This window comes from Protopterus annectens, chromosome 12.part0 (assembly GCF_019279795.1).
Source record: "Protopterus annectens isolate FY-2018-M chromosome 12.part0, PAN1.0, whole genome shotgun sequence".
NCBI classification, from domain to species: Eukaryota; Metazoa; Chordata; order Ceratodontiformes; family Protopteridae; genus Protopterus; species Protopterus annectens.
The window spans coordinates 504,733,243-504,758,717 of record NC_056746.1 but is presented as its reverse complement, the minus strand read 5'-3'; the positions used below and the strand labels follow the sequence as shown (position 1 = coordinate 504,758,717).

Below are 25,475 nucleotides of genomic sequence, written 5' to 3'. Positions count from 1 at the left end.
ACAATGTGAAGGTTGAAGAATCCCTGAAAGGGTTGAAGGGATTTCCAAACCAAGAAGTAACCTCTTTGAATTATGGAAACAATCCAGGAATCTGTGGTGACTAGCTGCCAGATGGGAAAAGACAGAGTTTATCAAAGGGAAAGAAAAATCTGTCTGAGGGGCAGGGAGTATGGATATAAAATAGAAGCAGATTTCCCAGGGAAACGGGGCTTCTGATCTCTAGAATCCTGAGTAGGCATCCTTTTAGAAGATTTCTTGCCCCTTGAAAGATGTTTCTGCTGCCTATGCACAAGGGAGGGCTTAGAGGAGTAATTCTTTTGAAACTTAGAAATAGGGGAAAGAAATAACTGTTTCAGATTCTACATAACCTTCCCTTCATCAGTAGAAAAACCCAACAAATTTAGTGCCAGGGGAGAATCCAGTAACTTGGCCTTATCTCATCAGGAAGAGACTGCAACCTAAGCCAAGAGTACCTTTAAATAACAGACCATAGCTGCATTAAATAAACTGGTGAGCCACTGTTTAGCAGAGCCAAATAACAAAATGGCAGAAGTCTTAGCATTGGAGTCAGGCATGTCAATCAAAACACCTCCAAGCTTGGACAGAAGAGCCAGCACATACCTGGTTATATGGGTCTGGTACTTAATGTTTCTGAAAGCTATGGTGGCTGAGGTGTATACTTTTTCCCATAACTGTCCATACCTCTCAACTGTACAGATTTTCGCCTCATATTTTTGGTCCATTTTTCATAAAGTTGTGGTTTTCTGACAAATCATTGGCAAATAATTAAAGACCGAAGTCAGACGATAATGACATACATTTGAGTTTCAGACTTCATACCCGTCAGAAAATTCATGCTAATGTAAAACCTGTTATTCTATCAACTTTCTAAGTTTGTAAGAGCAGTATTTAAAATTTGTCCTTATTTTTGGGCCTTTGTCCCCTGATTATTCATAGCTTTATCCAGATTTTTGTCTCTAAGAGGTTGAGAGGTATGCTTGTCACAGAGGCGAAGTTTTAAGAGGACAGTAGTAGTTTGGAAGGTTTGTCAGCTGAAAGAGAAATGACTGCAGGATCAGAGGAAGGATTCTTATGCAAAAACTTCTGAGCCTCGGGCGCCTTGTAAAACTTGTCTGGTTTCTTAGGAGCAGGAGACTGAGACTCAGTAGCCTGGAAAGCAGAAGAAAAGGTATCCAAAAGGGCTTCGAACATAGGAGGCACAGCAGAAGGCCTGGGAGAACGTATCTGTAAGAGTTCATAATATCTCTTTTGGACCTCAGACATTTGGGAACTTTCCCACTGAAGTGCTCCATCATTTTTACAATGGTATCCCCAAAAGAAAGCACCTGAATAGGAGAGTCAGGAGAAAGAGTGTCATCCTCCACTGACACCAAAGCTACAGGAGAATGAGTTTAAGAAGAAGAAAATACTAGTAACTCCTCCCCATGATCCAAATCCACTTCTTTATCCAAAATGTTTGAATCCATAACAAAGGGTAGAAGAAAAAAGAACAGCAGAAGACACTGACAAAGGGGGCTTTAAGGCCATAAGGTCAAAGATCTTGAGTGAAATCCTGCCACTCCATGAGGATCCTTGGTCATCGAAGCTACATGCTTAGATTTCTATATTTTCTTGAGAGGAACCTCTACCCTAACAAGCCAGACTTCAGTAAGGGAACTAGAGACTTCTTCCCTCACTAGTATCTGGGGAATTCTCCTTGGCCCTTCTGATATAATCACCCACAGCTGCCCTTTCTCATCTGTACCAGATATATACTCAGCCTCAATGGACATATAGGTAAATGAACCCATATCAGCTTCCAAATGGGTTGTGATAGATGGAGCTGGTGTTAGAACTGGGTTCCTCTGACTCTTCATCCAACCCAATGGATACATCTGGTAGAAGTTGGATAGCAGAAGTTTCCGCACACATCTTTTTGGATTTCTTCTTAAGAGGAGGTTGTATTTGGGCAGGTGGATTCAGAAGCCATAGGTCCCTCGGATAGCAACTTCATTTGTTGGTTTTCAAGCTAAATGGAAAGAGACGACAAATGAATACAAAGTGTCTTGGGTACAAAAGCCTGACAAATTGCACACTGGTTGTGATTGTGGTCTGCACCAAGCAGAAAAAGCACATGTTGTGTCTTATCTTTATGAAGAATCTTCCTGCTACACTCACATTTCCCCTTCATGAATTATGTGAAAATGGTAACCCAACAAAAAAGAAAGAAGGAAAAGTCCCCAACAGGGTACTTATCTGCGGGAGAATTGGAAGCAGAGACTACACAAGAAACAATTTTGCAGGCCGAATTCAAAAAGGTAGCATTCAGACTGGCAGCAAAGAAGTTCTGAAGATTAGGAAACTGTACGTCACGTACATACCTTACATCTTGCATATAAGACATACATCTGACATATGGCCCACGGAAGGCCTGAGGCTTTGGTATGCTGGCTGAACACATAGCCTTGGTAGGATTTCCCCTTAGTAAGAGATAATAAAGGACATTGATTGTTTTATTTAACATATCTTTTTTATGTTGTCATGTGTCAATTTCTGGATATACCCATGGGCTGCTATGGCTCACTTAAACTGCACAGTGGACTCATGAAAAAAGGTTATTTGTTTACAGTTTTCCTTAGGGGATCTTATTCAGCAGAGCCAGAGCACTAATTCACTGATCTTTGGATTACTATCTAAAGAGGGAACAGACAGAGATATCAGCAAGCACTTCACAATAGTCATTGTTGAGGCCAACCTTTTTTAATTTTGAGGTCTCCTTTCATCTGATGTTGACATTGAAGGACCAGCTATAAAAAGTGATGAACCCACCTGTCTTCATCTCTTATCTGCTGGTTTAAGGATCTGAACTCAGGCAAAACTAATTCAAGTGTTTACTCGTGTAGTTTATTGTTTAAGTGTACATGTCTGAATTCATGGCTGACAAGGTTCCAGGCTTTAAAAAAATGTATGGCCTGCAGACAGACAGAAAAAGAAGGGAGGTTGTTGTTACTGATTCTAACAATTATATCAGCAGGACGTTTGATATACTTTATAGTGATACTTACATTGAAGTCTCCCATAATGAGTTAAACATTGCTTATAGAAACATAGACTTAACCTTGGATGAGCTATTGTTAAATGGACAAATTAATTTATATGAGCATGACTTTTTGGAGGCACCTCATCCCAGGATTCCTACAATTTTCGGAATCCCTAAAATATACAAGTCTGCTACAACCCCCCTCCCCCCTCATCCCATTGTTGATGCAAAGTCATCAAAGACTTTTTGTATCACAAAGTTTATTGATGCTAGAGTCAAACATGTCCTTGACCACCGTTCTACCTTGTATAAAGACTTGTGGGACTTTCTTGGTAAAATTAAGCAAGAAATGTATGATGACAATTTGTTGATGGTGACAATAACGCCCTCTTTAAGCATATTAATATGTACCCCCCCACAGACCTTCAGATTTTGTGCTATCGACCTTGTGGACTTAGGACCCCAGGGAGGCCCCTCTGACGACTTTTTAGAGTACAAAGAACTGAGGTGGCAGATCAAAACTAATGCATGTGAACTACCTGGGCTGAATGACAGGATGTCATTATGCCCATTATTGAAACTTAAATCTGCTTATTTTATGTAAGGAAAAAAAGCAAAAATATGTATTTTTAACTGTTCGTGTCCTTTTCCTGTGGGGTTATTATCTGTATTTTCTTAGTTGGCTCCATGTGGGGACATTATTTGTATTTCCTCAGTTGGTTATATGTGGTTATGTTCTTTAAAGAATCTATTAGAATTTTGAGACGTTTAACATATGGGAGCAGAATGTTGTGTGTTTTAATCAATGAAGAGAGTAGGAGTGAGTATTTTAAGAGCTGTAATTGATTTGGTATTCATTCTGATGAGGTCTGTTACCAAGACAAAAGAGTTAAATAAAGACACTGTGGAGTAGTACTGTTGGTCTTCTGTGGTTTACTGCATCTTCAGCATCTTTATTAGGTGTACATGTCTGGATTCATGGCTGACAAGGTTCCAGAAAAAAATGTATGGCCTGTAGACAGAAAATTCCTCTGTAAGACCCACAGTCTATTTGTGTATGCTGTCTGAAAACAGCACATTTAGAAATAGACTGTAAGGCTTGCACCTCCTTCGGTGCCAGGGCATTACAGGGGCATAGAGATAAATTAGTTGTAAAAATTCTGATTCCTGCACCTTTAGGTGCCCCTAGTCAGTCTTCAACCCCTACATCTACTCCTTCTGTCTCTCCAGCTAAAAGAGTGGAGAAACCAAAATCAAAAGAAAGAGAGAGGGAGAAAGAAATAAAGACAAGGATTATGACAGAAAATCAGAAAAACCCAGAAACAGTCCCAAGATCCATCAAAACGTTTGGATCTGGCACCAAACATACCAAAACCATTGGATCTGACATCTTGGAGCCAGTCAGTCCTCAATTCCATTTTCCCTTTTTGCAAGAGAGGCATCTTTCGAGACCACTGTCATTGTCATCCATTACTGATGTCCTTCCTTTCACTGAGGAGTTGTACCAAGGGCAGACATCAACAGGATGATGCAAAGATTTCTCTGGATGCAGATCTAACTAGGGGTTCTCCCTGCACTGACCCTATCAGTTGCACTGGGTATATGTCCAAGTCCTCCTCTTTTTGGTATCTCCTATTCCAGTCCAACTATCAGATCCTATACCCACAGAACTGAGTATACCTGAAGAACTCACATCAGAACCGATAGTCCTGTTGACTTTGACTCTGACAGTTTCCCTTACTCACTCATTTCCAATTATGTCAGAATTAGAATGAGTCACTGAGCCAAAGTCTTAGGGCTGAGACCCAGGGGATTGCAGCATCTCCAAAGCTTTCAGATCCATCTCTTCCTCTTGGAGCTTCAGTGCTTGGTAGCTCAGTTCTGTTGCCAGCCTCAGAGCTGGGGAGGGTTGGAGTAGGAGAGGCTTTACCTGTACCTCATTTCACTTGGAGGGCTTCCTCTTTGTCTCTGATTTCCACCTTGGGTTTCAAGGCATTCTAAACGGTTTTTGCTAGGCCAGGAGAAGAGGTGTCTTCTCTGTGCTCTGCTCCATCCCAACCCCTACTGGACCTGCACCTGACTCTGCATATCCAGATCGACAGGGACAATCAACATCATTCAGTATTGGGGTTGCTTACCACATGAGTTCACAAGCCTGATTCTGATTCTTCTACAGACATCCCAATGAGACAGGGTCTTAGGAAACAGACATGCAAGAGGACACATTTAGACTCCTCCCTGGAGTCATTCACAGTTGACACAGACTTGGATGATGGGGAAGGTTCCCCACAATTCCCTCTGGAAGACGTTGCCTTTGGTAACATTCTGGAATTGATTGAACAAAGAGAGGGTGGTCCATTGGTACACCCTCCCTTTAAGAGTCTGTGTTCCTCGAGGTTTTGGAGCTGTCTCTTCTACTTCTTCGATGGTACCACCTGTTGATGCACTCATAGATCTGGTAGCTTAGTGAGCATGGAAGGATCCTGATACTGCAGAGCCATTTCTGAAGAAACCAGACAAAATCTTAGTTGCATCAAAAAACAGACCACAGTGGAGCAAAACCCCCTGATAGATGCCATGGTTTTGGTGGCAGCCACGAAGAAAGAACTATAGGAAGAGAGTACATCTGTCCATCCTCCTAACAGAGAGTCAAGGGCTCTGGACAGATTTGGGAAATGGACTTGTGTCAGTGACTTTTGCCCTTAGAGTGCTGAACTACCTTGCCCATATGACTTGCTTTCAGAGGGTCATGACAAAGGAAATCACCAAGTCCTTCTCAGGTGGAATTCACAATATCAGAAATTTCAAAGCCATTGGAAAAAAGTCATACAGCAGGTACCCCCAGACCAGTTAGCATCTGGAGTCTATTCAATGTTATTTTTAGTTGCAAAAAAAGACAGGAGATCTCAGGTCAATTTGGGATCTAAGTCACCTCAGTCAGTTTTTAAAACAGACAAAGTTCCAGATGGTCACAGTTCAGTCAGTTCTACTTCTCCAGAAGAATGTGCCCCATAGATCTCCAGGATGCCTACTACCTTGTCAAGATAGTGAGACAGTCCAGGAGATGTCTCCATTTCTGACTGGGAGCCAATCAGCCCCAGTTCAGGCCTCTGCCCTATGTTCTCACCAAAGCCTCCCAGGTGTTCACAAAATACATGGCAGTAGCAGCAATGTATCTAAGACTGCTAGGTACTGGGTGTTTCCGTACTTTAATGACAGGCTCCTTACTTTCCCAGCCAGGGATATTCTGATCAAACAGTGGGAACTCTTGCTCCAACTTGTTCATAAGTTAGGTATTATAGTCAGTTAATCAATAGTCAATTGACATCTACACAGCAGATATAATTCATTGGATGCCACCTGGATACAATCAGTCAAATAGCCAAAGTTTCAGAGTCCAGGAACTCTTTGTTGTGTCAGGTAGCTGTTCAGGTTCTCCAACATCCCTCTTCTTTTGCAAGATTCATTCTCTGGCTTCTAGGACTGATGGTCTTGATGATAACATTAGTTCTCCTAGTTAGATATCACGAGGGTCCTGCAATGGATAATATCAGTACAATGGTCCCAACTACTGCACCCTCTTCATTCATACTCAAGGCTCATCCAGTGCCCATTTGCAGATCCCACATTAGATGCTGGTTGACTTCTTCAGCAGTTTTGTAAAGTCAACAGTTCTCCCCATCTCCTCCAGTGGCCAAGGTAAGATGCTTCCCTCCTGGGGGACATTAAAAAGGGAACATGGTCCAAGAGTCTTGGTCACAATTAGAGGCCAGTCTTCACATCAATGTCTTGGAGATGAGAGCAGACTTCTATGCGATGCAGGCTTTTCAGGACTGTCGCCCCAAGGGTGTGGTTTCCTTCCAAACAGACAACATGACAGTAGTCTGGTAATCAACAACTAAGGGGAAACCCAGTCATACCCAGTATACTGGGAGTCCATGAGAGTGTGGCAGTGGGTGATGTCTTCCCATTGTTTTCTCAAAACAACACATATCCCGGGGGCTTCCAATGTGCTGGCAGACAAGTAAAGCAGGTCCATCCTTGTGATTCACAAGTGGTCCCTCAATCAGACAGTGGTGAATCACATCTTCAGTTACTGGGACCAACCTTGCTTTATACCTAAACAACAAGTGTAGCAGTTATTTTATCCTGATCCCTGCACAGAGTCAGTTACACAGGGATGCTGTAGTCCACAACTGGCTCCTGAAACTTCTGTATGCCTTTCCTCCCGTATCATTGATAATGAAATTTATTCATAAAGCCAGAATGTGCAAGGCTAGAATAATCCTCATTGGTCTATTTTGGCCCTGGCAAGTATGGTTCCCCTTCCTCTGGCATCATATACTGCGTCCTCCTTGGATGTTGGATTATTATCGAGCTCTGTTGAGCCACCTTTCTGGGAACCTCCCCTGGATCTGAAGACCTTGAAGCTAACAGCATGCTTCCTTCATTTCTAGCAGTGATCAGAGATTCTAGGCTCATATAAAGTCATCAGTGTAAAAGGAAAAAAGTCCATTCCTGGGATCATTGAGGTATCTACTACTTAACTAGCTAAGTGGTCAGTCACAGAAAAGCGCATCAGGGCACTTGTCATTTACAAGTTTATTTATGAAGTGGAGTGCACAGGTATCACTGAGACATTATTCTAGGGGTGTACTTCTACCTTTTAGGCAGAATGGTAATAGACCATCCCAGCTGATGATGAGTCTATGAACTCTATTACCTTGAATCCAGAATCTACTTACTGCAAACACATTACATTGCATTCCACTTTCGCTGAACTTGAAACAGATTTATTTTTTTATGTAGAGGGTTAAGCCTTCCAGCACTCCCCTTATGAGGGGAGATTGTCCCAGAACCCCCTAACATACAAGCCCCGTGGTCACATAACAGTGGTAAAAGGTGATTTTCAGATTCACAGATAGTAGATTTCAGCATGACGTGTTCACAGTCAGTGGACTCACAGAATTAGTAGTCAAAAATGTTACATTCTAAAGACTGAAATATTAAATAGAGAAAAGGTGGTTGCCCCAATTCCATTTTCCAGCACTCCCATACTGCTGTTAACATGTTTGAGATTGAAGTTACTGTGTTGTTTTTGACAAAACAGAGCTATGTATCTGTGGTTCTGGATTTGTGCCGAACTGGTAGTTAATGATGCCACATATACTGAGCCTGTGAACATAGCTTCCTGTTAGCAGACAGGTTCTGTGAAAACTTCACACTCCTGTCCCAACCACATGTACCCCATGACATCCCTACCACCTGCCCCCTACCTTGTATCTCTAAAGAGCAGGTTGTAAACACTCTCTCTAAGGCCAAAAACACAGCATCTATGGGACCTGATAACATCCTTGGCTGCATCCTATATAGGCTCCAACAAGAACTGGCAACACCATTGGGTACTCTTTTCAATCATAGTCTAAGTACTGGCTTCATCCTAGCTGAATGGAAAATGGCCACCATTATTCTCTTTCACAAAGGTGGTGCTTCCACTGACCCCAGGAACTATAGACCTATTAGCCTGACTAGCCTTATCTGCAAAGCCATGGAGCAAATCATCATGGATCTTATCAACAAAGATCTAGGTAATCTCCAAACACTTGACCCTACTCAGTTTGGATTTGTCAAAGAGAGATCATGCCTGTTAAACCTGGTGGACGTCTTTGAGACAGTCACCAACACTCTGGACGAGGGGAAATCTGTGCATACAGCCTACCTAGTCTTGGCCAAGGCTTTAAACACTATTCCTCACTCAGACATCATTGACAAACTCACCCACCTAGGTATCAACCCTTATATCATTAGATGGGTCGCTAACTGGCTCACTGATGGATTTGCCTATTTTGACTATATGTGTTCCACCTCCAACAGCAGACCCGTAACCAGTGGTGTTCCACAGGGATCTGTCCTGGGACCTCTACTGTTTGGAATCTATTTCTCCGAAGTGCAAGCAAAAACTAAAGGTTTGTGGCTGACAAAGTTTGCTGATGAATGCAAACTAGAAACTGTCATAGAATCTCCAAATGATGTGAACATCCTGCAAGAGGGTCTTACACAAACAAATGATTGGTGCCAAAGTCATGGCCTTAAACTCAATGCAAAAAAAGTATCATCATCCTTTTCAGTAAGAGCGATGTTCCTGTTAACTACCACATCAATAGCAACACCCTAAGTATGCACTCATTGGTGAGATACCTGGGCATACAGGTTGACAGCAGTCTTACATTTGATCACCATGTCTCCATAGTGGTAAGAAGGGCATTCTATATTGATCATCTGATAAGTAAGGGCATTGCCTCTAGAAAAAAAGAAGTTATAACCTCCCTGTACTCTTCCCTTATCAGGCCAATAACTGGGTACATCCCCTTTTGGTATGTACCTTGCCAAGGGCCTACAGCAATTGGAGAGACCACAAAGGTTCCTCACAAGTAAAATTCAAGGTCTTCAGCATCTGTCCTATATCGATCATCTAAAATCACTGTCACTTTATTCTGTTTCATACAGACTACTTAGAGGCTATCTCTGCCTTGTATATAAGGCAATCTCAGACCCTGCTTTATTGGAAATGCTGCATATCCTCAAGTCAAATAGTACACGGGTTACTCACTCTAAAGACTCTAACGTGGTATGTGACATTAATAGAACTTGCTGGAGGGACAGATTTGTCTCCCAGAGATTACCACACCTTTGGAACAGATTTCATGTCAAATAGAGTACCCCATTGGCCCTCTTCAAATGCAATCTGGGCGATTGGATGGGTAACCATAAATTCACCCCAGGGGTTCCACCTGTGTCCCTCTTGGACACGGACATTAGGTGCTGATCGTGGAAATATGGGTAGAACTTGGCCAAGGCCCTTAGCCTAGTAACTTCCTATGATCATGTAGTCTATGCCCTAACAATTATTATTCATTTTAACATTACTTAGAGTGCTCGAGTCCTGCCTTCCTTGAAATTTCACTCCTCCTGAACATCATTTTGTACATATTTTCCGACATATTCCATTTTTTTCTATGTAGTCTGCTCCTTTCCTTTTCTAAAGATCCCATCTCCAAGTCTTTTATCTTCTTTAAAACATACAATCATTTTGTTACAACTAGCTGCTTTAGCATTTAATTTCCATTTTCTAGTAATTGCTTTTTTTAGAGTCAACTGTTTTAAACTTATTAGGGGCTTAGTTTGTCTAGGCAATTCAGTGTATATTTCCCAGCTCAAAAGGATTATTTCCTTATTTACAATAATTTGGTCTGCCAACATTTATGACATGGTAACCTGCAGGGAATTTTCAAAATCTACCAACTTGTTATATTCAAAAAAAAAAATGTTCCCAAGTAACCCACTATTTTTTATCACACCTCCAACAATTGCAGTCTTCCTGTTCATAGGTTCATAGGTAGGTACTAGGCTATCGGGCCTAGGGCCTATACAAGCCTAGCTATAAAAATTCCCTGGATATTTCTTCCCACAATATTTACTTCCCTGGACCCCTATCTAGCAGGGCAACTGACGTGATCCCCAAGGTGAATTTCCTATCTCCCATCCAATCGTCAAGGTTCCTTTTGAAGAGGGCCATGGAGGCGCTCTGCTTGACATGTATGGGCAGTCTATTCCAGAGTATGGGGAGTCTCTGGGTCAGGACCCTATCCCTCCAGCATGTTTTGTTCATTGTGATGAAAAGGTTTAGATCCCTGGAGCATGTGGCTCTGAGGGATTGGAATTTCTTTAAGTGGAGCATGTCCAACAGCTCAGGGTTTGACATGGCCTTGTATGTTAAGCAGAGATCACCTCTGAGTAGACGATATGCCACAGAGTATAGCTGGAGTTTTTTTAGACGGTCAACATAGGGCATCTGCTTTAGGCCTGTGATTCTTTTAGTGAGGTATTTCGGCGGCCTTTCCAGCTGTTGCAGATGTCTTGTGAGGTACATACCAAACGGGGTGTTGTACTCTATAATGGGTCTAATGAGGGATGAGTACAGTGGGACAATAACCTCCTTTTTCTTGGATGAAAAGCCCTTAGTGATGAGGTGTGCCACATAGAAGGATTTCCTGACTGTTGTGGCAATGTGGTTATTGAAGGTGAGACCACTGTTCACCTGTGTCCCTAAGTCTCTCATCACACTTTTGGTGTTTAGTGTACTGCCACCTATGTGGTAATTCATGGGTACATTGTTTTTCCCAAAGGGGATAACTATACATCTCTTGGCATTAAGCTTGAGCCCATGGCTCTGGCACCAAGCATCTGTTTCTGTAAGGCCCTTTTGTAGAATATCCACATCATTTGGGGATTCAATAATGGCTCCCAGTTTGCAGTCATCTGCGAACTTTGTTAGTCAGAGTCCCTTAGTGTTGGCCTGTACTTCAGAGAAGTAGATGCCAAACAAGAGCGGTCCCAGGACTGAACCCTGAGGTACTCCACTTGTCACCTGTCTGGAGCTGGATTTGGAGTCAGCTACTTTTACTGTCTGGGTTCTGTCATTAAGCCAGTTGGCAACCCATCGAGTGATGTAGGGATTTATGCCCAGCTTAGTAAGTTTATCTATGATTCCAGAGTGGGGGATGGTGTTGAAGGCCATGGCGAGGTTCTTGTTAAAGAATTCTCTGGAGTCTCCTTGAAGTATAAAAATTGTGCAACCAAGTCCATGCAGAAATGCAGTCTTCTAGATTTGTTGTGTACTTGGGAGTCATACAAATATCCTCCCATTGTTCCTTTTGTATATTGCCTTTCTATTTTCATTCCCCAGTTTTTTCTAACCTCATCTAATTGATTCTTGTAGTTATTATGAATTACTTTATATGCCCTATTAATCATCTCCTTTTTAACCACAGATTCCCTTTTAGACTCAATTATAAAGTCAACCAGAGCCAGTCTTCCATTTAACACTGCCCTATCTCTTTCACTTTGCCTATACTGTGTTATCTTTCCCTGGTAGGGAAGGCAGTCTCTAACCTCCAGTCTAAACTCCTGCTTGGCCTTATCCTACTCTGATGTTTCCCTCCCTTGTTATTTGGGATCTGTATTAGAACATCAAAGTTTCAAAACTTCAATGTTCTAATATCGACCCCTATTCAGCAAAAGCTGAAAACGTCGAACATATAGAACAGCGATTTTATTCCTAGGGAAAAAAATTGCTGTTCCAAAACACATACATACAACACAAGCACACGAAACAAACAGCAATCCACACACATACACCTAAAATTTTACACCTAACCCTACACTAAACTATGCATACACCACTAACTATCTACTTACCTTAACCCAAACCCTAACCCTAAGGTCCGTCACTATCACACACTCACCTCACCCGCGCCCTAACCCTAACTCACCTACCTCGCCTTAACCCTCATGTCCACACAATCACACACTTACCTGACCCGCACCCTAACTCACCTAACCCACCCTAACCCTCACGTCCACACAATCGCACACATACCTAACCTGCGCCGTACCCCTAACTCACCTAACCTGCCCTAACCCTCACGTCCACACAATCGCACACATACCTAACCCGCACCCTAACTAACCTAACCCGCGTTCAATCGCACACTTACCTGAACCTGACCCGTAACTTTCCACCACAGCGCTGAAAATACCGAAGCAACAGAAACGGACAACCAAATTCTTTCCATAATGAAACTACAAGAATAAGTGACACATTTACTAAATCTCAACTGTCATTCCAACTTTGCAACTAAATAATTCCATCATCCATGTGGTCCATTTTTATTGATGAAATCACAACAGTAGAAAAAATATACTACAAATGTAACAACAACCACCACTTTTCTACTTTGAAGAAAGTTAGCAGGTTATTGAATGCTTTTACTCACTGGGAATACACTAGAAAATGGCAATAGATTTTACAATAAAAGTACCTCAAAATCAAGCTCCAAAACACAAACATCTCTTTAATGTGCTTAGCTTTCAAAGAAAACACTACATTGCAGTTCTCATTTAACTGTCAAAACCTGAGCCACCATCAAAAGCAATACATTTAAACAGTTGTACATCCTTAAGCTGAAAATCTATAGACCCCACTGGTAAAAGCAGATTTCCATCGCCGACAATATACGATTGTGAAAATGTCAGAAAAAAACACCAAGTGATTTGAATGCTGTTCTAGCAATTCTGCTATTCAGAAATTCAGTGTAGTTAGTTTGCAAGGCTCTTCCTGGATGAATCCCTGCCCCTTCACGAGTTGCGGCCAACTGCTGCGTGATTTACAACACCTGGATCAAACAGGGAACAGCTCTGCCTGCAGGTCCAGGTTTGTCACCATTGGTGACATAACAGAATTGCCGTGGAAAAAACTGAAGTATTTGCAGCTTTTCTGTGGCGATTTAGAGCCACTGAAAAGTGGAACTTTTAAAGTCCTACTACTTTACAGAGCAGGCAGTGGAATGAGGTAGCTCGACCCATGAGTGTCTTACTGATAACAGGAGGGATGGCAACCTTAAGTCCAAAAGAACAAGACTAAATCATTTTTACATTTTTGAGATTGCTGCTCCACTATCTAATTTAACAGGAAGTCCTGCTCATTTGTGTCCCAGGAATTCTTCAAAATACACTTTATATCCTGATATCGATCCTTATGAAATTTTTCTAGTTTGGGATCACTCCAAAACATATGATTCCAATTTCCCAAATTGCCCAGATTACACCTCCAGCATCCTACTTCTACCCCTAGGAACATTTTATTAAGTCTGTTTGGTGTGTAAAAATACTTATGTAAACACTTTCATCCCAAAATCCTGAATTTGCTAGTTTTCATTAATTTCCATGGTATTATACAAATGTTCAGCCATTTATCTTTTCCACTTGTTGCACCTGTGGCCTTTCCCCATTTTGATATCAGTATTCGAGAGCATTTCAGACTACTCCCCCTTCCCGCTTTAATGCTTTTTACAACCTGCTCACTAACTTCTTATCACTTGCTTGCTGTAGCCTGGCTTCCACTAATATTTGTACTGAGATTTTTCTACCCATTTTTTATTACTTCCTTTGCATATTTTTCTAGTATACCTAACAATCCTTCATATAGCATCCATTTTTTGGCCTTGATTCCATAACTCTGGGATATCTCCTCCTATGTCAGTCTCTGTCCTCCATTTCTTAAATGCTCCCACTACTTAACATTTTCCTCCTTTAAATTCCATTGTTTTGTTAATGTTGTGTCTATGTTGAATCCTGGCTTACAGCAGCCTATTGGTCATAGTTCAAAATTCCACCATTTTCCTTTCACCCCTTTCATCTTATTCTCCAGTGCTTTTATCTTATGATTTTAAGATAGTCCAAATATCTATCCTTCTCCCAGTACATTTTGTATTGGTATCAAAACCATTTCTTTCCAATTAGATACATAACTTTCATTTTGCAGTTGATAAATCACTCTTAACTGGGCAGAAATGTAGTAATCTTCTAAGTTTGGGACAGCTAATCATTGTAGTTGTTGTCCACCCCAAATGTACTTGGAAATGTCTTTATTAAGGCTCTCCCGTCTTTTCTTCTCTGGAAGGTAATGGAATGCCTGTCCAATATATAGGATTAATAGAACTATGAAAATTCTGACCACTTGGATTCCCTGGTCCAGATCAGTATTCACTATTTCCAATTTTCTTATCCGGTCCCTAATTTTCCCATGTGTCTCTCCCCATGTTTCCTCCAGGGAATCTTAGAATTTTGTCAGTATCTGCATTCCCAGATATTTCATCTTATAATGCCTCTGTAGATTTGGAAAACTTTGTATTATCCCCTAAGATAGTGCATAATTTACAAAGATAGCTTTCATCTTTTCCATGTTTATGTTATAGCCAGCCATACTCTTAAATAGTCATAATATCTTCCATAAATGGGGTGAAGCTCTGTCCAGTTCAGCCAAAAGGATTATCACATCATTAGCAAACATTGCTGACTTACATTGTTTATTTTTTAATGTCCATCCCTTTATCATCTATTGCATTATTTTATTTACTAATTGCGCTAAATATAAGGCAAACAATAAGGATGAGAGGGGGCATCCCTGCTTTGTACCCTATGTATGGGAAATTGTGATGTCATTCTCCCATTCACCTTTATTCATGCTTTAGCTCTCCTATACATATCTGTATTAATTCTAAGGGGACTACTAATAGCAATATTAATTATTATATTATATTAGTAATATTGCCTACAGACAGGCTCAGTGTGCCTTATGAAATGCCCTTTTTGGCATCTATCCCCATTACTAACAATGGTCCTGTGCTTCTCTCTGAATCATGTTTATCAAAAGTATGTTGTCAGATGTTTGTCTTCCTTTGATAAACCTGCACTGGTTTGTCTCTATTAAATTTGTTAGTATTCCTGCTATTCTGTCTGGTATTATACCCCAAAATACTTTATAATCCTGGTTTAAGACTGCACTGGATCTGTAGGAGTTCGGAGAAGAGGGGTATTGGCCTTGCTTTGGAATAACTAATATTGTTGCTTCCTGTCAGGTCTGAGGGATTTTCTTACTTTCTAATATCTTACTAAAGAGTCTTGTCCATAAATCAATCAAGTGCTCACCTGCCATCTTCTGTACATAGTTCCACTGGAATTCCACCACATTCAGGTGACTTCCCACTAGCTGGTTTCTTTATCTGATTAATAATTTCCCTCTGATATTAATTAGATTATTTCCCACATCTCTTCCTAGCATTTTAGGAGTCATCCCAGCCATTAATTGCACATAGCTGTTATTTACAGCTATCACATATTCTTTGCTCTGAGTATAGTTGTTCTTAGAATGTTCTAAACACCCTTCCCATCTGCTCTGGGTCTCTAGTTAGGCCACCTGTTTGAGATTTTTCTTAATTTTCCCAGTATCCTCCCCACTTTCCGCTCACAAAACCTCTGGGCTAGTTTCTTTTTAAGTTTAGGTGTGTTGGCTAAACACTGCAATTTTCTTGCTAGCCTGTTTCTTATTATCTGGTCTTCAATGTGTTTTTCCCATTTGTTCTTAACCCTTGACAGCTCTTGTTGTTCTGCCCTAGTTAACTGTACCCCTTTTACTGGGGTCTCTTTATATTTTCCTAGTTTTGTATCCCCATTCTAACTCTATCATCCCATTTTCTCTTTTCTTGTTCTTGCAGAATTGTTTTAAGCCTACTCTTAACTACTTTCCATGTTTCTATACAAGTATCCTGATCTGCTTCTATTTGCATCAGTAAATCCTCCAGATACTTTTTATCCCAATTGTCTCATGTGGTATCAACCACCAACAGCACTCTGCCTTCCAGTGTTATAATGAGAGGAATAGGGTATTGTATGACATATTCCACTGGTGCATGATCTGAAAGAAATCTGGGGTGCATAGGTATTCCAGTGACCAAATATACCTGTTCCTCTGGAGTGTAAAATCTCTCCAGTCTGGACCAGCTATCATATTTTCCAGCATAATATGTGTAGGCTCCATTTTTCCTAGGTCAAACGCATTTTTCAAAAATTTAACTTCAGGAGTTGTATTCTGCCTCCTTATAGGACACACCACATTCCAATTTGCACCTACTATTAACAAGCTTTGTTGAAATTCTGTTATATTTATCTCATATGTTCCCTTGTCATTCTAGGTAGAAAATATATATTGCCAAATGTTACAGTTTTGTTCCTCCAATTTCCTATCATGAGTACATATCTTCCCAGTATATCCATTACACTATTTTCTATTTTAAGGTTTAAGTTTCTTTTAGCAGGACAAATACCCCTCACTTTCTTTTTGGTTTAAGTGGGTTTCCTGTATCAGAATCAATTCAAATCTCATGTTTTTAAGATTTAATAAGGCCCTACTTTTTTAAATATTTTTATTCATTTTAACAAATAAATAACAGATTGTAACAAACTATAACATTTAATATACATGTGTGTGTGTGTGTGTGTGTGTGTGTGTGTGTGTGTGTGTGTATATATATATATATATATATATATAAATGTAAACAAATATGAAATAAAAAGCAAACGTAACTAAAACAACTATTTACAGGGTGTCACTATATATCTAAAACTCTAGATATTCTTGAGAAAAAAACTTATTACTAACAAGTTTGTGACTGTTTATTTAGCAGATCTTTAAGTTTCATCCAGATGTTTTAAGAAGTGGTAATTCTGGTTGTTCTCATCTTAATTGTTAGAAGTTCTAAACGACAAATGCCCATTGCAATAGTTATTAATTCTTTCAGTGTTGGAGTCTGTTCGGTTTTCCAATTATTGATGATTATTTTCCTTGCAGTTGATAGGATACTAAGGCCTTACTTTTTATTGTCATCCTAGAGGCCATTTATATTCCATGTCAATAATAAGTATAGTCTATTCCACGCCACCTTCTTATGGCTTTCCTTAGGTATTCCTGGTCTTCTCTCCCCAACACCATTTGTTTGACCATTCTTACATGTTTGTGTGATGCCTATATAGTTGGTAAAAACTTCTCAACTGTGTTCTTTTTTATGCAGCTTAAATTAACTATTAAGAACTAAACTTTCTGAACAAGTATATATAACTATGTATAGTAGTATATACAGTTCCCTCCCTTTCAAGTTATGCTTCCATAGGTTTGTGAGCAGTTGCTCTAAGAATGGGTGCTCTTTTTTAGCCATTGTTTGCTTGGTTGTATCTCCTCCTACACTATAACAAATTACTCTGTTTAGTTCAATTTATGTATGCTCAACTTATTACAATGGTGTGATTTAATCCTAAGCCTGCAATTCACCTCTACCTTCGCTGTATCATTCTTGTGTCTGTAGTCATTGCAATAATCTCTCGTGTTGCTGTAGAGTGTACAATTTCTCATCCTATTAACTTCAGTTAGTGAAAGCTACCCCTTTATATTCAACCATGGTTTGTGGAGGTCTAACAAGCAGCAAAATGCTCTGCTTCTGTATTTAATCTGCCACCTCACATTCCCATTTTGTATAAATGCACCTATTTGGCAATGTTTATTTTCCAGTGTCATATCCCCCTCTACTAGCCATTCCCTCATATTTCATGCATTTCCACTTCCCCCTCTTTTTATATTGCTATACTTTCCCAATCTTCCACCTTCTTTCAGATAGAACAAGTATACACACACTTTTTAGATCACATTTCCAGCATTACCATTGCATTAAGAGCTAGTTTACTAGATATATCAGCATAAAGTCAATGTCCCTTGTGAGCCCAGCCATGTCCGATTTGTTGTGGAAGTTCCTCCTTCAACTTTATTTCTTGCTACTTCTGTTTTGCACTACAGTGCTCAGTCCTATTTGGGAACCTCCTTCTCCAACAATGCTTCTAGCACTGCTTTCTGTTCTGCCCTGATAAGTTTTTCCCAAATCCTCTTACTGTTGCAGTCCACTTTTTTTGCCTCTCTGCCATTTTTTGTCAAAGGACTATGAATGGCCTAACTGCGCTCTGTCCCAAGGCACTGTTTACCATCTTGTTTAACTGGGTACCTCAACCATGAGGTTCCTCCTCCACACTTTTATTTGATAATTGCATCCATTGTATGTCGCTAGGTTTTCATCTATGAGGTCCAGTTCTAGATATGTTTTAAAACCCTGTGGAAGAATCCTGAAGATTGCAGGGTATATAAATTTAAAAGTTGAGCTGTCTACATTTTTTGAAATATTGTGTGAATTTAACCCTCTTAATTCTTGTCCCCAAGAAAAAGTCATGTTTGATGAACACCATTTGCTGTCTGATCAGAAGAGATTTCTCATTTCCTCCACAGGAGACATAGGTTGTTCTTTTAATTTTTATGTCCGCACTTTAATGACAATCATTCAAGGGAAATGCTGTGCGAACCTGGCAGTCATGCATACTGTGTGTCTATTAATATCTCCTCTTTCGCCAGCACTGTTCATTTGCTCATCTGCTCAGGAAATCACTCTCTGCCTTCCACCCTTTCAGGAGCGTTTGTTAAGTGTAAGTATTCTCTCCTCTCCCAGTCTTCCATTTCTTGGATTTTTTTTCTACTGATTTTTCTTTTGCTGCTTCCCATTCAGTGAGTCATTGGTTGGTATCCTTCTCTCCATCTTTCAAAACTACCAAGTCATTGGCATGAGATGATAATGTGGACTTCATTTTGTCAGTTCTGTTATTATAGTCTTTTTTATACAATCCATCAGGGAGTCACCAGTCTTCACCACTTCAGAGTATAGTTCAGCAATATTTCTCCCCAACTCACTCAATTCATCTTTGAGTGCATTGCTTTGTTGATTCTCCTGCATGGTTCATGGTGTACCACCAAATGCATTTTTTTCTCCTCTACATACAAGTTGCAATTTATGTTCCAAAGGCTTACAGAGATAAGTTAAATTTCTTTCCTGACTATTTTGTAAACTTTTCCATGGGAAACACTTAGCTAGCAACATTTTATCATAATGCCATTATTGGAAATCGCAAAGGCTAATTACTCTTGATTATTGTACCAGTTATACCCTTGAATTTGTGAGTCCCTTATTTTCTTTGCCAATGACTCTAAATATAGGGCATATAACAAAGGGGAAAGAGGACACCTCAGACTGATTCCTCTTTTCACACACAACTTGGCAGACAGAAATGCTCCAACTTTAACTCTTGCTTATGACCCTTCATATATCTTCCTAGTTAACCTCACTATTCTGTCTGGAAGCACAAATCCCTGCAAACTCTTATCAATTACCTTCTTTGCATCAATATCTGCTAACAGTAACGGGAGCTAATCCTCATGAATTTGACTTGGAATCTGAGGCAGCTTCTCTGTTCATGATTTTAACTAAGTGCCCTTTTTCTTCTGACTCTTGTTATGACAGAGAATGCCATTCTTTCAGGGGATCCATCCTTTCTAAAAAGTGAGTGTGTATGAGGCTGTATGCACCATGGTTAAAAAACAGTGGCAAAAGAGAGTGAAATATCTTGACCTTCCTGATCCTCCTGTAAAGGTTCATCTCCCATTCTTTTCTGCCAGTTTGCCAGTACAGTTAAAGAGCGAGTGAGAGTGTGTGTGTGTGTGTGTGTGTGTGTGTGTGTGTGTGTGTGTGTGTGTGTGTGTGTATGTGCAGGGAGAATGTTTGACTGGATGCTGTGATTCAGTGTGCATGACTGTTTAATGTGAGTGTATCTATAACTGTGTTTCTATGTGGTGGATGACCACTGTCTGCTGCTGGCATGGATGCAGAGATCAGCAGTGTGTGTGTGTGTGTGTGTGTGTGCGCTTGCCCCCTGCTTCTTTTAGTTAATTGATAAACTAAATTGTCTACCATATTGTTTCGACCATATCGGTTTGACACTCTGGTTCATCAGTCAAATTAACTAGATCCATAGAGGAACAAGGCCCCATGCCAAACAAAACTGTTCTGTATTATTTATTGCATTTTCTTTTATATGTGTTTATTGTTTTGGTGTGATTAGTCATTGTGGTAGAATTGAGCTTGTGCTAGAGGTACAGTATTCAGTTCCTTTATCAGCTTGCCTGTGCAGTTGTATTTGTTCATAGGTAGCTATGAAGCAGTCAGCCCAGAAGACCACTGATGAGCCTAATCCTATTTATCAGTTGCCCCAGAGCACTGTCAGGTTAAGTGACTTGCTCAGAGTTATACACTGGAAAAATGGATAACAAGAGAGTCAAATTCTAGACTACAGGAAGCAACACATTAACAGCTCAGAGCCTTAATCCTATGCACTAACTGCTACACAGAATATAAAGTACCCCTACACTTTTTGATAAGTGATTTTTTGCATCTACCTGATGACAACCAGCTTAGTCAGTTGGGACTTTAGTTTAACGTCTCATCCAAAGGATGGCACACTCAGGAGTACAGGATCCACACCCCTCACCCATGCTGCATTGCAGTGCCAGTAATAGAAAAATGAATGCAAGCACCTAATGTGATGAAGAATCTACAACCGTTTGATCCTCCATCACCAAAGATGACTATGCTCCATATTGAGCCACTCACCCAAAGCAATAGCTATTGCTGCTGTGCCCTTCAAGGTTTCTTTCATCCAGGACTTCCTTGCTGCACTTTAACAAACCATTATAGTCAAGATATCTAGTCCAGATTAGGACTAAGTTTTAATGGCAAGTTTTTATTGACATCTTTTAAAGACGTGTCCACCCCTATTTTACTTTCAGAGAATACTGCCTTTTTTAACAGATTTAACAAAGAAAACCTCTTCCTTACTTGATGTCTTGCTTCTTATGAATGAGACCTAAGGAGAGGAAGATCTGTTCTTGTTTCAGTGGCCCGTCAATGTCAACAGAGAGTTAGAGAAGACTTCTGAAGAAAAAAACTGACGTATATGAAGATTAATGCAAATTTTGGTTGATGATTCTCTTTGTTTGCAGGAGGAGAGTTTTGTGGAGGACCCTGTTGACTGAGAAGCTTCTAAAGATCTGAAGTTTTGCTAGGAATAATGTAAATAATCTTTTCTTTTGTTTTCTTTAAGTGAATTGGTTTCCTTACGACTGTCTGTTTTCAAGTGGGATAGTTCTGCATGTGTACAGGTGAGCTGTTCTTTTGAGCATGCGTATGTCATATACCTGTACACCTGAATGTCTGAATAGATTTATTACAGTTTGAGCCATCAATACTTGTTACCATTAGATAAGAGTCCTTCTTGTAGGGCAGACAACAATGACATCCGGTTCTGTACTTGACCTTAGTGGCATATTCTTTTTGAGGTGCAGTTATTAGTATATATATGTTGCATTCTTCTGGTACAGTTTGAACTGAATTTCGCAGTGGGTCACTGAGAGTAATATGCTTCAGTTATTGCTATGGAGTTGCAGTGTTAAATTTTATTATGTAGCACACACACTACCTGTGTCAAGAGGTAATTAATATGTTAGATTTACACTTTGAAGTTAATGCTAGTGGAACAGTAGGTTCTGCAGAAGAGAATTATTTACCCACTATAGTTGTGTATTAACTATATTGTTCACACACCCTTCCCTCTTCATCACAGTGGCAGTCTCCCAGGGTTTACCCTATCCTTAGTTATCCCACTGGAGTACTCTCTGGCAGATCCAAAAATCAGTTTTATGAATAATGCTCAAACAACAAACTGCCTCTGCGAGAACAGTATTGCCCTGTCATTTATACAGGTTAGCTGTTTTTAGAGGTGCAGGTACAGACATCCCATGTCGTCATTATTCGTGTCACACACCCTCACTATCTTACCTATATTAATGAATAGTCTAGCACTTCATATTAGTTGTCCATGAGCTGCTTCTCACATGCTTCATTAGTGTTACATCTTACAACAGGTGGGGGGTCACTTTGTCATTGTAAAAGTAAGGCTTAACATTTGGACTTTCTTGCCACAAAGTTATATTGAGCCTGCCATTTTTGTTTTATAACTGTCCATTTCCCTATGAAGGCTAGCTCTCATGTTGCCCTAACATAGGTACTGGTGAAAGGTGTATTGAGGATTCCATATATAATTGACCCATGCCCTGTTCATTTCTTCATGTGACTGAGAAACTGTCAGTTACTCTGCCATGTTTCAAGTGCAGTATTAATTGCTCATCTCTACTAAAAGCACCATTATTTTTATACATGAAAGTCTTCACCACATCTTCAACAAAATGCAGTTTTCATCAGGAGAGTATGCATTCCCCTTCCATGTGTATTATCAGATGTTCTGCTGAAATACAAATCTCCCCTAAAGACTTCTAGATACAGTGTTTATTCTCTCTATGGCCTGACCACAATACTAAGTCTTGTGAAGTCTGTGTAAAAAGCAATAAAGCAACTGGACTGAGAAGAAGTCCCTAGAAATGCAAGCTTGTAATGAGGCATCAAATGAGAAAAAAAAAATGCAAGCTCATCCATAATTACAAAGTCAGTCGTAAAGCTGCATAAGCATGAGTCATTGTCAGTTCAAGTGACTTGTAAAATAAATTCTGCACCAAGGTGCTGCGGTAGCGTTGTCACCTCACAGTAAGACGCTGTCAGGTTCGATTCTCAGCTAGAGCGTCTTCTGCGTGGAGACATGCGTGAATGGGTGTACCTTCGTTGAAGGTTGTGCATCAGGGCTGGTAACTCGGCACGTAAAAATCAACTACCAATCATTAGCAGACCGGAGTTCCGCTGTGGCAACCCCTAATCGGGAAAAGCTGAAAGACTCAACAACCAGTATCTATGATTAAGTCCCAACAATAGTTTTACAGATGCACAAACTCCAGTTCCATCAAAAAGATTTCAAATGTCTTATTGCAGAATCTCCTAAGTGATTTCCCAGGCCTTCACCTTTGAAGGAAGGAATGTTGTAACAAACACCAACACAGATTCCCGCTTTCTTGTAGCCTGCCTTCAATCCATTTTTTCTATTACAGACAGTTTGCTAAATAGCATTTTAAAACTCTTCCAGAGTTACCTAGTTTCAAACAATCCACACTTGGCGTGACAGAGGCATCTGAATCATCACTTTTGGAAGCAGAGTATTTTAAATAAGGTGAGGTACAACAAAGTAGTCTTTTGCTGCTCTCATATATTTCCAAGCAGGAGATACTGAGATTCAGCCTGCTTCTTGACAAACAACCAAGCTCCTTTCCAAAATTAAGTCACCTGTACAGGTTGGCACTTTCTTACTGGTGAGTAACAAGGACCAAGTTCTGGTCTTAGCAGCCTGAGTTTCTGTTTGCTGCATTTTGTTGTTGTAACACAATGCTCCCATGTTTCATATCACTGATTAAATTTTTCTTGTGTATTATTTAACAGGAAGTCGTTGTTTATTTGGAACTGTCTTAGAGAAGAAAGTTTGTATTTTGCTTGATACTTCAGGTTCTATGGATCCATATATGTCAAATGTCAAGAAGGAGCTAACTTCTCTGATATGGGAACAGCTGAGAACTAATTGTATCAGGTAGGTACAGTAACTGTTTCATAGCCTATCAATATGTGAATATGGCTGCTGATGGTGGCTGATCTATGGCTTTGGACTATAAGATTTACTTCCAGTTATTTGACAAGTTGAAGAGATTCACAACAGAATATTTCTGGCATAGTGGTCTTGCCTTTAAGTGCAGACTACCTCCTCCAGACTTCTTCTTGTAATTTTATTAGATCATTTTGCTTATTTTATTTACTTGCTTGTTTGTTAATGGGGAGGTGGAGTGTGGAGTACTCCTTGGACCCTTTTTAGCCACGACTCAGCCAAAAGGCACATTAGGATTTTATTTATTTATCCTTTCTTTGTTGACTAGGTTAGTCCCACTAGACTAGTGGCCTGTTTTGAGGAGATACTTGAAGTTGTATCAAAACTGCTAGGGGAAATTTGGCCAGAGCCTTGGGGAACTTCCCCCACTCTTTTCAACAGAACCCATGGGATCTTTTACAGCCACCTGAGCTACTACCAGCTCAATCAGATGGGGCTTTGGTTTAGTATCTCAACAGAAGGACAACACACTCAGAAGTGCAGCACCCCCATTTATGCTGCACCGCAGTGTCAGCAATCCATCCACCTGATGTGGGAATATAACCCTAGCCTTCTGCACGCAAGGTGAGTGTGCTGTCTGTGGCACCTGTGAGACTAACAATACAAAAAAAGTGTACCAAATCATGCTTCTCAAATCATTGTATAAAATCACAAATATATTTACAAATGTATACAAAGGTCATAATTCACAAACATTTAGGTATAAGTCATTGCTTTTCAAAATGTATCATGGTACAATATAAACAATGCATTTATACTTACTTCTACTTCAGTTAACCAATAATTGTGTCTACTGCTGAAAAATCCTACTTGGGCACTGCACAGTGCCAGTGGCTGGCCTGTACTGTCTTTGTGGTCATGACTAACCCTGCCAACCAGCACGTCTCATTTTGGTATCTAATAATTAAGTATTTCCAGGTCACTCTACTGTCTTACAACTGCTTATATCATGCTAGACTCACTTAAGTTATGTGTTGAATTCTGGTTGAATCTCAGTCAACTCTTCTGTATCTAATGTTTGAATATATTCTGTTTTACTACAAATGGATAACACAGAACTTGCACAGTCACTTGTTCTTCTTTACTTGTCCTGGTGAGAGTCACAGAAGCACCAGACTAGGCAGGACAGAGCAATCCATTTTTCAGAGTCCTACATTCCCACTTATCTTGTGGGAATCTTAATTGTTCCATGGTCAGAGGAGAGAGATAGCACCTACAGTGTGCCCTTACATATGCCTTGTGGCCTTCTTCAAGGGCATCATGCCCAGAAAATGGTAAAGACAGTCACAGAGTAGGCATTGTTACATCATGCCCAAACCACATGAGTTTAGAGGAGTAGTAGCTGTAATTTACATCACCATGCTTGTTATCCACTCACTGACATTAAGACCAGTGATTCTATAGAGAACACTGTGTTCCACGGATTGTATGCACAGCCTTATTCTTCAGGTCACTGCTTTAGGTGAAGATGGAAATGTGTACTGATCAGTAAACCAATAGCTTTATCAGATCTTAGCTC

At 40.2% G+C, this 25,475-nt stretch overlaps 1 protein-coding gene across 3 annotated transcripts in view; it reads left to right on the top strand.

Moving 5' to 3' along the window:
• Positions 1 to 25,475, top strand: part of VWA3A (von Willebrand factor A domain containing 3A) — a 2,208,650-nt gene that overhangs the window by 1,938,442 nt on the left and 244,733 nt on the right. For all 3 annotated transcript variants that reach the window (XM_044089639.1, XM_044089638.1, XM_044089640.1), the window contains one exon: positions 23,740 to 23,884. In XM_044089639.1, coding sequence (XP_043945574.1) covers positions 23,740 to 23,884 — 145 coding nt within the window. The remainder of the gene's footprint in view (positions 1 to 23,739; positions 23,885 to 25,475) is intronic.